Genomic DNA, 14,201 nt, shown 5'->3' on the forward strand with positions numbered 1-14,201 from the left:
GACCCTGCAGAGATACCTTTACGTCGAGCCCCCTCCTAGGTGGCGTGCTCTTCCGCCAGCAGCACGGCCTCAATTACGACATGCAGCTCCTGTTTGTGAGTGTGGGGGGCGTCAGGACCGCCCTCCGGGAGCTGCCTGTCTTTTACAAGGAACTTCATCGGGGTCTGGAACAAAGTCTCCACCAAGCGCAGCTCTCCACCGGCTGGAGTGGCGGCCGTCCTGCAGGAACCGCTGCTCGGGAATCCGTACCTCCACGACCAAGGTTTTAGGTGGCGGTCGGACGAGAGAGCTGTGGCCGGTGAGGTGACCAGGGTCAGGGACCTGCTCGATGGCGGAGGAGCGGGCTGGATGGTGCCAGACACGCTGGCGCGGCGCCTAAATTCTGCCAACGTCCGCCAGGCGGCCGATGCCATCGAGTCGCTAAAAAGAGCTCTGGGCCCCGACTCTGTTAGGTGCATCAAGGAGGCTCAAGCACGTGGGGAGATCCCGTCCGAACTGACCCCCGTCCGGACGGAATTCCTCATCGGCGCCAAACCCCGGAACCTCCCTCAGGGGCCGGAGCCTCACAACTTGAGCCGCCTCGGGGAGATCCCCTCCGTGCCTTTCAGTTCCGCGCGGAGGGGTTTCCTGTACGGGCTGCTCCTGCACACTCTCAACTTTGCCATCCTCGCCTGCCGTCCGGACACGCCATGGCGTACCATCTTGCTGTCCGGAGGAGGCGGGGGTCCCCGATGGAGGGCACTCTACGCGGGAGTCCTCCCAGTATTTATCGGGGACTTGGCCTGGAGGGTGGTGCACGGAGCAGTGCCGTGCAATAAATTTTTACGCCGGTTCACGGGCTCCCAGGCCGCCTGCAATTTCTGCGGTCTGGAAGAGTCCGTGTTCCATGTTTTTATGGAATGCACGAGGTTGCAGCCCGTTTTATTATTTAAAGGGGCTGCTCCTGAAATTCTGGCTGCACTTCAGTCCCACACTCCTGATCTTTGGGCACCCTGTGCGGAGGGGAGCGGGTAGGTCCGAGGACCTCCTCGTAGGACTGCTCCTGGGCACGGCCAAGGGTGCCATCAGCCGGTCCAGGCAGTGGGCGGTCGAGGGAGTCGTTCAACCTGACTGCCTGCCTCTCTTCCGCGCGTACATCCGCGCCAGGGTGTCCTTGGAGATGGAGCACGCGGTGTCCACCGGTACGCTCGAGGCCTTCCGCGAGAGGTGGGCACTGGAGGGACTGGAGTGCATCGTCACGCCCGGTAACCAAATTTTAATTTGATTTTATGTTTTTAAGTTAATTTGTTTTAACTGCCGGTGCTTTTAGTGTCCCCCTCCCCTTTTATAGGGGGCACTTGGAAAAAAAATTCAATTCTGTGCCAAAAAAAAAAAGCATTGTAAATGTTGGTGTTTCCCCCAGATCGGGGGGCACGGTTTAATGTTTTTTGTTTACTCCTAAAAGAGTTTCATGCACAAGGACCCCCAGGTCCCTCTGCACCGCAGCATGTTGCATTTCTCCCCATTCAAATAATATTCCCTTTTACTGTTTTTTTTTTCCCCAAGGTGGATGACCTCACATTTTCCGACATTGTATTCCATCTGCCAAACCTTAACCCATTCGCTTAACCTATCTAAATCTCTTTGCAGCCTCTCTGTGTCCTCTACACAACCCGCTTTCCCACTAATCTGTGTGTCATCTGCAAATTTTGTTACACTACACTCTGTCCCCTCTTCCAGGTCATCTATGTATATTGTAAACAGTTGTGGTTCCAGCACCGATCCCTGTGGCACACCACTAACCACCGATTTCCAACCCAAAAAGGATCCATTTATCCCGACTCTCTGCTTTCTGTTGGCCAGCCAATTCTCTATCCATGCTAATACATTTCCTGACTCCGCGTACCTTTATCTTCTGCAGTAACCTTTTGTGTGGCACCTTATCGAATGCCTTTTGGAAATCTAAATACACCACATCTATCGGTACACCTCTGTCCATCATGCTCGTTATATTCTCAAAGAATTCCAGTAAATTAGTTAAACATGATTTCCCCTTCATGAATCCATGTTGCGTCTGCTTGATTGCATTATTCCTATCTAGATGTCCCGCTATTTCTTCCTTCATGATAGTTTCAAGCATTTTCCCCACTACAGATGTTAAACTAACCGGTCTATAGTTACCTGCCTTTTGTCTGCCCCCTTTTTTAAACAGAGGCGTTACATTAGCTGCTTTCCAATCCGCTGGTACCTCCCCAAAGTCCAGAGAATTTTGGTAGATTATAACGAATGCATCTGCTATAACTTCCGCCATCTCTTTTAAATACCCTGGGATGCATTTCATCAGGACCAGGGGACTTGTCTACCTTGAGTCCCATCAGCCTGTCCAGCACTACCCCCCTAGTGATAGTGATTATCTCAAGGTCCTCCCTTCCCACATTCCCGTGACCAGCAATTTTTGGCATGGTTTTTGTGTCTTCCACTGTGAAGACCGAAGCAAAATAATTGTTTAAGGTCTCAGCCATTTCCACATTTCCCATTATTAAATCCCCCTTCTCATCTTCTAAGGGACCAACATTTACTTTAGTCACTCTTTTCCGTTTTATATATCGGTAAAAGCTTTTACTATCTGTTTTTATGTTTTGTGCAAGTTTACTTTCGTAATCTATCTTTCCTTTCTTTATTGCTTTTTTAGTCATTCTTTGCTGTCGTTTAAAATTTTCCCAATCTTCTAGTTTCCCACTAACCTTGGCCACCTTATACGCATTGGTTTTTAATTTGATACTCTCCCTTATTTCCTTGGTTATCCACGGCTGGTTATCCCTTCTCTTACCGCCCTTCTTTTTCACTGGAATATATATTTGTTGAGCACTATGAAAGAGCTCCTTAAAAGTCCTCCACTGTTCCTCAATTGTGTCACCGTTTAGTCTGTGTTTCCAGTCTACTTTAGCCAACTCTGCCCTCATCCCACTGTAGTACCCTTTGTTTAAGCATAGTACGCTCGTTTGAGACACTACAGATTGGATAGGCTGGATTTGTTCTCATTGGAACAGAGGAGGTTGAGAGGAGATATCATTAAAGCGTACAAAATATTGAGGGGCCTGGACATAGTGGATAGTAAGGTCTATTTCCATTGGCGGAGGGGTCTATTACGAGGGGGCATAGTTTTAAGGTGGTTGGTGGAAGGTTTGAGGGGATTTGAGGGGGAGGGCTTCTTTACACAGAGGATTGTGGGGATCTGGAACTCGCTGCCTGGCAGAGGATTGTGGGGATCTGGAACTCACTTGCCTGGCATTATTCCATTCATCCTGCACATCTTCCACACCCCTCAGATAAAGGGATTCCCATTGGGAAACCCATTGGCATCAGTGATAGCGCTAAAGGCAAATTAAATTGGCACAAAGGTTTGTGGCCACTTAAGAGTTCAGAAAAAAAATGAAGAAGCTAGGTTAGACATAGACATAGAAAATAGGTGCAGGAGCAGGCCATTCAGCCCTTCTAGCCTGCACCGCCATTCAATGAGTTCATGGCTGAACATGAAACTTCAGTACCCCCTTCCTGCTTTCTCGCCATAACCCTTGATCCCCCGAGTAGTAAGGACTTCATCTAACTCCCTTTTGAATATATTTAGTGAATTGGCCTCAACTACTTTCTGTGGCAGAGAATTCCACAGGTTCACCACTCTCTGGGTGAAGAAGTTTCTCCTCATCTCGGTCCTAAATGGCTTACCCCTTATCCTCAGACTGTGACCCCTGGTTCTGGACTTCCCCAACATTGGGAACATTCTTCCTGCATCTAACCTGTCTAAACCCGTCAGAATTTTAAACGTTTCCATGAGGTCCCCTCTCATTCTTCTGAACTCCAGTGAATACAAGCCCAGTTGATCCAGTCTTTCTTGATAGGTCAGTCCCGCCATCCCGGGAATCAGTCTGGTGAATCTTCGCTGCACTCCCTCAATAGCAAGAATGTCCTTCCTCAAGTTAGGAGACCAAAACTGTACACAATACTCCAGGTGTGGCCTCACCAAGGCCCTGTACAACTGTAGCAACACCTCCCTGCCCCTGTATTCAAATCCCCTCGCTATGAAGGCCAACATGCCATTTGCTTTCTTAACCGCCTGCTGTACCTGCATGCTAACCTTCAATGACTGATGTACCATGACACCCAGGTCTCGTTACACCTTCCCTTTTCCTAATCTGTCACCATTCAGATAATAGTCTGTCTCTCTGTTTTTACCACCAAAGTGGATAACCTCACATTTATCCACATTATACTTCAGCTGCCATGCATTTGCCCACTCACCTAACCTATCCAAGTCACTCTGCAGCCTAATGGCATCCTCCTCGCAGCTCACACTGCCACCCAACTTAGTGTCATCTGCAAATTTGGAGATACTGCATTTAATCCCCTCGTCTAAATCATTAATGTACAATGTAAACAGCTGGGGCCCCAGCACAGAACCTTGCGGCACCCCACTAGTCACTGCCTGCCATTCTGAAAAGTACCCGTTTACTCCTACTCTTTGCTTCCTGTCTGACAACCAGTTCTCAATCCACATCAGCACACTACCCCCAATCCCATGTGCTTTAACTTTTCACATTAATCTCTTGTGTGGGACCTTGTCGAAAGCCTTCTGAAAGTCCAAATATACCACATCAACTGGTTCTCCTTTGTCCACTTTACTGGAAACATCCTCAAAAAATTCCAGAAGATTTGTCAAGCATGATTTCCCTTTCACAAATCCATGCTGACTTGGACCTATCATGTCACCATTTTCCAGATGCACTGCTATGACATCCTTAATAATTGATTCCATCATTTTACCCACTACTGAGGTCAGGCTGACCGGTCTATAATTCCCTGTTTTCTCTCTCCCTCCTTTTTTAAAAAGTGGGGTTACATTGGCTACCCTCCACTCCATAGGAACTGATCCAGAATCTATGGAATGTTGGAAAATGACTGTCAATGCATCCGCTATTTCCAAGGCCATCTCCTTAAGTTCTCTGGGATGCAGTCCATCAGGCCCTGGGGATTTATCGGCCTTCAATCCCATCAATTTCCCCAACACAATTTCCAGACTAATAAAGATTTCCCTCAGTTCCCCCTCCTTACTAGACCCTCTGACCCCTTTTATATCCGGAAGGTTGTTTGTATCCTCCTTAGTGAATACAGAACCAAAGTACTTGTTCAATTGGTCTGCCATTTCTTTGTTCCCTGTTATGACTTCCCCTGATTCTGACTGCAGGGGACCTACGTTTGTCTTTACTAACCTTTTTCTCTTTACATACCTATAGAAACTTTTGCAATCCGCCTTAATGTTCCCTGCAAGCTTCTTCTCGTACTCCATTTTCCCTGCCCGAATCAAACCCTTTGTCCTCCTCTGCTGAGTTCTAAATTTCTCCCAGTCCCCAGGTTCGCTGCTATTTCTGGCCAATTTGTATGCCACTTCCTTGGCTTTAATACTATCCCTGATTTCCCTAGATAGCCACGGTTGAGCCACCTTCCCTTTTTTATTTTTACGCCAGACAGGAATGTACAATTGTTGTAATTCATCCATGCGGTCTCTAAATGTCTGCCATTGCCCATCCACAGTCAACCCCTTCAGTATCATTCGCCAATCTATCCTAGCCAATTCACGCCTCATACCTTCAAAGTTACCCTTCTTTAAGTATCATGACCTGAATACTCACATCTGCAAACAGAGGTCAACACACCTTTGGCAGATCAAGGAAGAATGGTGGATGCAGAAACCCTCACCACTTTTAAGAGATGGTTGGATGGGCACTTGAAGTGCAATAACCTGCAGGGTTACAGGCCTAGAGCTGGTAATTGGGATTAGACTGGATGACCTTTTGTTGAACGGCGCAGATATAATGGTAAGTATTGCAGGAATAGAATACGGCCAGGATGATCTCCTGGACTAGTTTCGATCACCTGGATAGGTCGGAAAGGAATTTCCCAGATTTTTTTCTCCCTAAATTGGCCTGGGTTTTTATCTGGTTTTTGCCATTTCTTAACCTATCTTCCTCATTTTTTTTCTGGACTCTTAAGTTGCCACAAACCTTTGTGCCAATTTAATTTGCCTTCAGCGCTATCACTGGTGCCACTGGGAATCCCTTTATCTGAGGGGTGTGGAAGATGTGCAGGACCAGTGGAATAATGCCAGGCAAGTGAGGATGTGCTCATCTGCCAGGACCCAAATACTCACATCTGCATACAGCGGTCAACACACCTTTGGCAGATCACTCGTGCACAAGGAAGCTTATTTTCCTTGGGTAGAAACTGAGGCAGAACCTCCAAAGACACCACTATATAAGAATGCTTGACTGACTGGAATGTTAGCTGGCTCTTCAGAAGCACCCCAATCACACTTTGCCTGCTTTCCGTGGCCCTGCATGAAAGACAGCATGGCAAGGTGTGTCCCATCCAGCATACCCCGACCGCCTCCATGCAGCGAGATGTCCCCATCCTAATCTGCAGGGCAGTGGCAAGTCAACCTGGTAACAATCAGGAGGGCTTCAGAGAGGCAGAGCTGTGCCAACTCCTGCATGGGCAAGGCTGGCACATCCAGTAACAGCAATGGTCAGCTGTGGCCTAAACTTTGGCTGCACCTTCTTACATATGTGCTGACCAACAGGGATGGTGCAGCAGAGTGGCACAGAAGGCAACCATTCTGGCCCCGTCCCGCCTCCCTCCACTTCACCAGCCTTCAAACGGGGTGGGGGGGGGTGTCAGAGGCTGGACAGCTTCGACATTTGCCAGCAAACTCGTGTCTGCACCTTGGGACTTGCTTGCCCTTCATTTTTCCAGTCTCTTCTTAATTCCCTGTCCTTGCACATAAGATACAGGCCACAAATTGATTGAGAAGCCTCGTCATACTTTGACAATCTGCTGCACACTTGCAGCATTTTCTGTTTGAGCAAAATAAACTATTTAACTGCAGAAAAATCTCTGTGTATTCAGCTGCAAGGATCAGGTAATCTTCCCATGTAGTATGGATCTGTAGTGTGCCAAGCTCCATTTATGTGCATCCTGCCTGTTTTACTATCCAAAACTTGTTACCAGCCATTTTTTAAATGGGGGGGGGGGGAGGGCGGTGAAGAATCGCTTGACACTTAAGTGCTGGTTAGGGCCACGCTTTTGTATATAACAGATCCTACTCTTTAATAGCTATCTGAAGATCGACCATTTCTTTTTTGGGATTGGACTGTGCTGACTATATGAAAACAATTTCAGCTTAAGATACAAATCTTCAGAAATCGATTGACCAAACAAGCTCCGCCCCCTGGCCCCGCTCACCGAGCTCCGCCCCTGGGCCCGCTCACCCTCCGAGCTCCGCCCCCCCCCCCCCCCGGATCCGCTCACCGAGCTCCGCCCCTGGGCTCTTTCATCCACCGAGCACCACCCCATGCCCGCTCACCCACCAGGCTCCGCCCCTGTGCCCGCTCACCCACCGAGCTCCACCCCTGGGCCCACTCACCCACCGAGCTCCGCCCCTGGGCCCGCTCACCCAACGAGCTCCGCCCCCTGGCCCTGCTCACCGAGCTCCGTCCCTGGGCCCGCTCACCCACCAAGCTCTGCCCCTTGGGCCCGCCCACCGAGCTCTCAGGAAGGACAAGTCCATTGACAGTGTTCACTGTAGAACCGGCTCCCACAGCAGCATTTGGTGCCGTTCTCTGCACCAAAGTTGGTTCTGACTCATTCAGGGAATGTGCAACATATCAGAACACTATATAAAAAGGAACAGGCTGAGGAATCATATACACAACGATTCATCAGTGCTGTAATATCTAAACGCAGGCAAACGAGCCAAAGGTGGGCAGTGGAAACGTTACAGGGATACCCTCAAAGCCTCCCTGATAAAGTGCATCATCCCCACTGACACCTGGGAGTCCTTGGCCAAAGACCGCCCCAAGTGGAGGCAGTGCATCCAGGAGAGCGCTGAGCACCTCGAGTCCCATCGCTGAGAGCATGCAGAAATCAAGCACAGGCAGTGGAAGGAGCGTGCGGCAAACCTGTCCCACCCTTCCTTACCCTCAACGACTATTTGTCCTACCTGTGACAGAGAGCAATTCTTCCTCGATTCCGAGGGACTGCCTATGATGATGAATATCTAAAATATCACCACCATTGTTAACCCTGCTTATTCCTGGTGGTGGACAGATAACGTGAAAAGGAATAAAATAAGTGTGTAACGCCACCAATTTAAGTTGAAAAAGAGACTGAAATATTCATGTCCAGCCTCCCAGAATGAAATACGACAGGAAACCTTAAAAGACAGACACAATGGTAATGGTTTCACCTCCTTGTTCGGTTTCGGCTGTTACGTCATTCCCTTGCACTTCAGTTTCATCCTTCTGCTCACCATCAGGACCTTCAGAAACAGTGGTCCCAGTGGTCGACTCCGGAGCTTTTTCCTCTTGTAGATGTGAAGAACAAAAAGGAGGAAATATTTAATATACTGCAACAATCCACAAAGGGCATTGCACACTGACCCAACATCCACACTTACACACACCATAATTTCACTTTCACACAGTTACAGGTACCTACTCTGTTAAAATCGGGGTGTCCTGTCACCAGTAAACCTGCCTTATGTAAACTTTAATGTTCACTGTGGCCATAGAATCATAAAGATTTACAGCATGGAAGGAGGCCATTTCGGCCCATCGTGTCCGCGCTGACCAAGAGCTATCCAGCCTAATCCCACTTTCCAGCACTAGGTCCGTAACTCCGTAGGTTACGGCACTTCAAATGCACATCCAAGTATTTTTTTTCTGCCTCTACCACCCTTTCAGGCAGTGATCTCCAAACCCCACCAGCCTCTGGGTGAAGAAATTTCCCCTCAAATCCCATCTGTACCTCTCCCCCAATTACTTTAAATCTATGCCCCCTCTGCCAAGGGAAACAGGTCCTTCCTATCCACTCTATCCAGGCCCCTCATAATTTTATACACCTCAATCAGATCTCCCCTCAGCCCCCTCTGTTCCAAAGAAAACAGACTCAGCATCTCCAATCTTTCCTCATAGCCAACATTTTCCAGTCCAGGCAACATTCTTGTAAATCTCTTCTGCACCTTTTCCACTGCAATCACATCTTTCCTGTAACTGACCAGAACGGCACACAATAATCCAGCTGCGACCTAACCAGTGTTTTATACAGTTCAAGCATAACCTCCCTGCTCTTGTATTCCATGCCTCGACTAATAAAGGCAAGTATTCTATATGCCGCCTTAACCACCTTATCTACCTGGCCTGCTACTTTCACGGAGCTGTGGACCTGCACTCCAAGGTACCTTTGTTCCTCTACACTTCTCAGGTGTCCTACCATTTAATGTGTATTCCCTTACCTTGTTAGCCCTCCCCAAATGCATTACCTCATACTTATCTGAATTAAATTCCATTTGCCACTGTTCTGCCCACCTGACCAGTTCAGTGATATCTTCCTGCAGTCTGCAGTTTTCTTCTTCATTATCAACCACACAGCTGATTTTAGTGTCATCTGCAAATTCCTTAATCAAACCCCCAACATTTAAGTCCAAGTCATTGATATATACCACAAAAAGCAAGGGACCCAGCACTGAGCCCTGCAGAACCCCATCGGATACAGCCTTCCAGTCACAAAAACACCCATCAACCATTACCCTTTGCTTCCTGCCTCTGAACCAATTTTGGATCCAACTTGCCACTTTACCCTGGATTCCATGGACCTTTATTTTCGTGACCAGTCTGCCATGTGGGACCTTATAAAAAGCTTTGTTAAAATTCACATACGCTACATCATATGCACTGCCCTCATTGACCCTCCTGGTTACCTCCTCGAAAAATTCAATCAAATTACATCTGCTAATGCTACTTCTCCCGTTTTGACAAGGATTTTTCCCTTAGTGTGACTGCCTCTGACCTGGAATACTTTAAGAAGGGCATTGCATCATCACGCAGTTGCTAGGTCTGGATAGCACTGCAGAGCAGACTGCTTTCCTTTGTGTGTCAGCTGTGGCTCAGTGAGTAGCACACTCGCCTGAGTCAGAAGCTTGTGGGTTCAAGTTCCACTCCAGGGACTTGAGCAGAAACTATCCAGGCTGACACTCCAGTGCAATGCTGAAGAAATGCTGCACTGTCGGAGGTGCCATCTTTCGGATGAGACGTTAAATCGAGGCCCTGTCTGCTCTCTCAAGTAAATGATCCCATGGCACTATTTCGAAGAGGAGCAGGGGAGTTATCCCTGGTGTCCTGGCCAATATATATCCCTCAATTAATGTAACAAAAACAGATTATCACATTGCTGTTTGTGGGACCTTGCTTGTGCGCAAATTGGCTGCTGCGTTTCCCACATTACAACAGTTACTACTCCAAAAGTACTTCATTGGTTGTAAAGTGCTTCGAGACATTCGGTGGTCATGAAAGGTGCTATATAAATGCAAGTCTTTCTTTCCCGCTATTTGGGATCTTGATTGTATGAACTTTGAATTTCTGAAAGATGTGCTTTGTGAAATATTTTAACTTTTTTCCTGTTAGGTTATAGTGGGTCATTCCTACCTGCCCTCAACCTCCTGCCTCCATCTCAGCTGCCCAAGTCTCCAAGGGTGAGGATTTCGGCCAGGTTCCCAGGCCTGAACCTATGTTTTGGGCATTAAAATTTCAGCATTTCCACCTGCTCTGGTCTCCCAAATTAATCTTTTTCCCCTCAAGACCTCATCTATTCATACTCCACTCACACAGATACCATGTCGGTCCTCGTTTCCCACTGTAATAGTAAGTCCCGGTTGGCACTATAAAGCTGCACTCCCTCCCCGCACAGTTTGCTGCCCAATAATTATTATATTTTTATATAACAAATGACTTGTCTACATGGAACACATTCACATTGATTGTGGCACTTCACAAAAAAACGGTTAAATATATCCCCTCCTCCTCACATCCACCTCCTCCCAAAACTAACATTTATAGAGTGAATAGCAGCACAGGAGGGGACAGTGATGCGCGATTCCTGCAGGATGCAGGAGTTTCGAGTAGCAGATGCTGACTTGGACAGACACGTTGCGGGAAGCGTCTCCAGGTGAAATAACAAGCTCAAGATCTCAGAACTTGAGTTGGAGTTGGAGACAATCTGACAGAGAGCGAGAGAGGTTTTTGAAGTTTCAGAGGCTAAGTCTTTCTCTCTCATCCTATCTCCCGCTCTATTTGTCTCACTCTGTCACTCTATGTGTCTCCCATATGTTTATGTCACACCATTCACCCTCTGTTCCACTCACCTTCTCACTCACACTGCCTCCTTCCCTGTCTGTCCCTTTACAGGCTGCTTCTCTCTCCTCCCTGTCGCCGCCGCTCACACAATGTCGCCACACTCACACATATAATCTCCCTCTCTGTCTGTCTCCCTCTCCAGATCTTCTCTCTTGCTAATCTCTCTGCCTCTCTCTTCCTCACTCCATCTGTCTCTCCCTCTGTCTGTATCTTTGTCTCTCCCTCCCGGTTTCTCTTGCTCTCTCTCTTACGCTCTCTCTGTTCCCCGATCCCTCTCCAAAATTCTGTCTTTCTCTCGCTCCCTGTCTCTCTAGAAACATAGAAACTCACAGCACAAAAGGAAGCCATTCCGCCCATCGTGTCTGTGCCGACTCTTTGAAAGAGCGATCCAACTAGGCCCACTCCTAAGTTCTTTCTCCATGGCCCTTCAAACTTTTCATCTTCAAGTATATATCTAATTCCTTTTTGAAAGTTACTGTTGAATCTGCTTCCACCACCCTTTCAAGCAGCGCATTCCAGATCATAACTCGCTGCATAAAATAATTCTCTTCATCTCCCCTCTGTTCTTTTGCCAGTTATCTTAAATCTGTGTCCTCTGGTTATCAAACCTCTTGCCAGTGGAATCAGTTTCAATCTATTGACTCTATCAAAACTCTTCATAATTTCGAACACCTCTATTAAATTCCCCTAAACCTTCCCTGCTTTAATGGGAACAAGCCCAGTTTCTCTAGTCTCACTGCATAACTGAAGTCCCTCATCCCTGGTACCATTCTGGTAAATCTCCTCTGCGTCCTCTCCAAGGCCTTGACATCCTTCTTAAAGTGTGGCCATCCTGGTTAACCCTTGCCACTGGATAAACCCTAACCCTAAATGTCAAGCCCGTGTGGTGGCTGATGTGCAACGGTCACCACGTTAAAAAAATCCACACACAGGCATCTTCCATCCCTCAACTGGAGTTCAGGACTGGAACATTGGGGCCTTCATTAAAACATCCGTGAACACATGTGGAAGCAAGTCATCCTCGTTCGAGGGACCACCTATGTTGTGGTGCCCAGAATTGGATAGAATATTCCAGCTGAGGTCGAACCAGTGATTTATGAAGGTTTAAGAACATAAGAAATAGAAGCAGGAATAGGCCATATGGGCCTTTAAGCCTGCTTTGTCATTCAATATCATGGCTGAACTTCTACATCAACCCCACTCTCCCGGCCTGATCCTCATATCCCTTGATTCCCTTATTGCCCAAAAATCTGTCAATCTCAGTCTTGAATATACTCATCAACTGAGCGTCCACAGCAATCTGGGGTAGAGAATTCCAAAGATTCACAACCCACTGAGTGAAGAAACTTCTCCTCATCTCAGTCCTAAATGACCAACCCCTTATCTTGAGACTATGCCCCCTCATTCTAGACTCTCCAGCCAAGGAAAACAGCCTCTCAGTATCTACCCTGTCAAGCCCTCTAAGAATTTTATATGTTTCATTGAGATCACCTCTCATTCTTCAGAACTCCAGAGAATATAGGCATATTCTACTCAATCTCACCTCATAGGAACCAGTCTGGTGAACCTTCGTTACACCGCCTCTAAGGCAAGCATATCCTTCTTTAGGTAAGGAAATCAAAACTATACACAGTACTCTAAGTGTGGTCTCACCAAAGCCCGATATAATTACAGCAAAACTTCTTTATTTTTATACGCCAACACCCTTGCAACAAAAGCTGAAATTCCATTTGCCTTCCAATTTGCTTACTGTACCTGCATGTTATCTTTCGAAGATTTGTCATTTAAACCCCACCTTTTAAAATATATTCTACTTCTCCATTCTTCTTACCAAAGTGGATAATTTCACACATCCCCATATTATACTCCATCTGCCACCACCTTGGTCACTCACTAAACCGGTTTATATCAATTTGCAGCCTCTTTGCCTCCTCCTCACAGCTTACTTTTCCACCTCGCTTTCTATCATCCTGGATAACCTGGATAACAAGGCAAGGGAATACAGGGATAACAAGGCAAGGGAATACAGGGCTAACATGGCAAGGGAATGCACCATAAATGGTACGACACTGAGAAATGCAGGGGACCTTGAAGTGCATGTACACAGATTCCTGAAGGTAGCAGAAAAGGTAGATAAGGTGGTTAAGAAGAGATACGGGATACTTGCCTTCATTAGCCGAGGCAGGGAGGTTATGCTTGAACTAGTTAGGCCACAGCTAGAGTACTGCGTGCAGTTCTCTCTCACACGCACTCTCCCTCCCTCGATCGCTCGCGCACTCTCCCTCCCTTGCTTGCACACACTCACTTTCTCTCTCACTCACTCACTCCAACTCCCTCTCTCCCCCCACCCTCTCGCGCTCCCTCCCTCTCGCTCACACACACACACACACCCCCTCCCTCCCTCCCTCCCTCTTGCTCACACACACACACACACATCCTCTCGCTCACACACCCTCCCTCCCTCTCGCTCACACACACACCTTCTCGCTTGCTCACACACACACACACACACCCTCCCTCCCTCTCGCTCACACACACACCCTCCCTCTCTCTCTCCCACACACACACACTCTCCCTCCCACACACACACACACACACTCTCTCCCTCCCACACATTCACTCTCTCCCCCCCACACATTCACCCCCCCCCACACTCTCTCTCCACTCCCCCACATTCTCTCTCTCCCCGCCACCCCCTACATTCTCTCTCTCTCTCCCACCCAACCCCCCACCTCTCTCTCTCTCCCCCCCACACAACCCCCCACACTCTCTCTCTCCCCCCCCACACTCTCTCTCTCCTCCCCCACACACACTCTCTCTCTCCCCCCCCACCCCCCCACACCTCTCACTCTTCCCCCCACACTCTCTCTCTCCCCCCCCACCCCGCCACACTCACTCTCCCCCCCCACCCCCCCCACACTCTCTCTCCCCCCCACCCCCCACACTCTCTCTCGCCCCCCCACCCCCTACACTCTCTCT

At 48.2% G+C, this 14,201-nt stretch overlaps 1 protein-coding gene across 1 annotated transcript in view; it reads right to left on the bottom strand.

Moving 5' to 3' along the window:
- The window catches only part of LOC139275611 (cilia- and flagella-associated protein 44), a 292,909-nt gene extending 283,530 nt beyond the window's left edge, over positions 1–9,379 (bottom strand). The window contains exons 1-2 of the mRNA XM_070892782.1: positions 9,353–9,379; positions 8,279–8,393 (exon numbers count right to left, since the gene is read on the bottom strand). Coding sequence (XP_070748883.1) covers positions 8,279–8,393; positions 9,353–9,379 — 142 coding nt within the window. The remainder of the gene's footprint in view (positions 1–8,278; positions 8,394–9,352) is intronic.
- Between the last annotated feature and the right edge of the window lie 4,822 nt (positions 9,380–14,201).

Source organism: Pristiophorus japonicus, chromosome 11 (assembly GCF_044704955.1).
Source record: "Pristiophorus japonicus isolate sPriJap1 chromosome 11, sPriJap1.hap1, whole genome shotgun sequence".
NCBI lineage: Eukaryota > Metazoa > Chordata > Chondrichthyes > Pristiophoridae > Pristiophorus > Pristiophorus japonicus.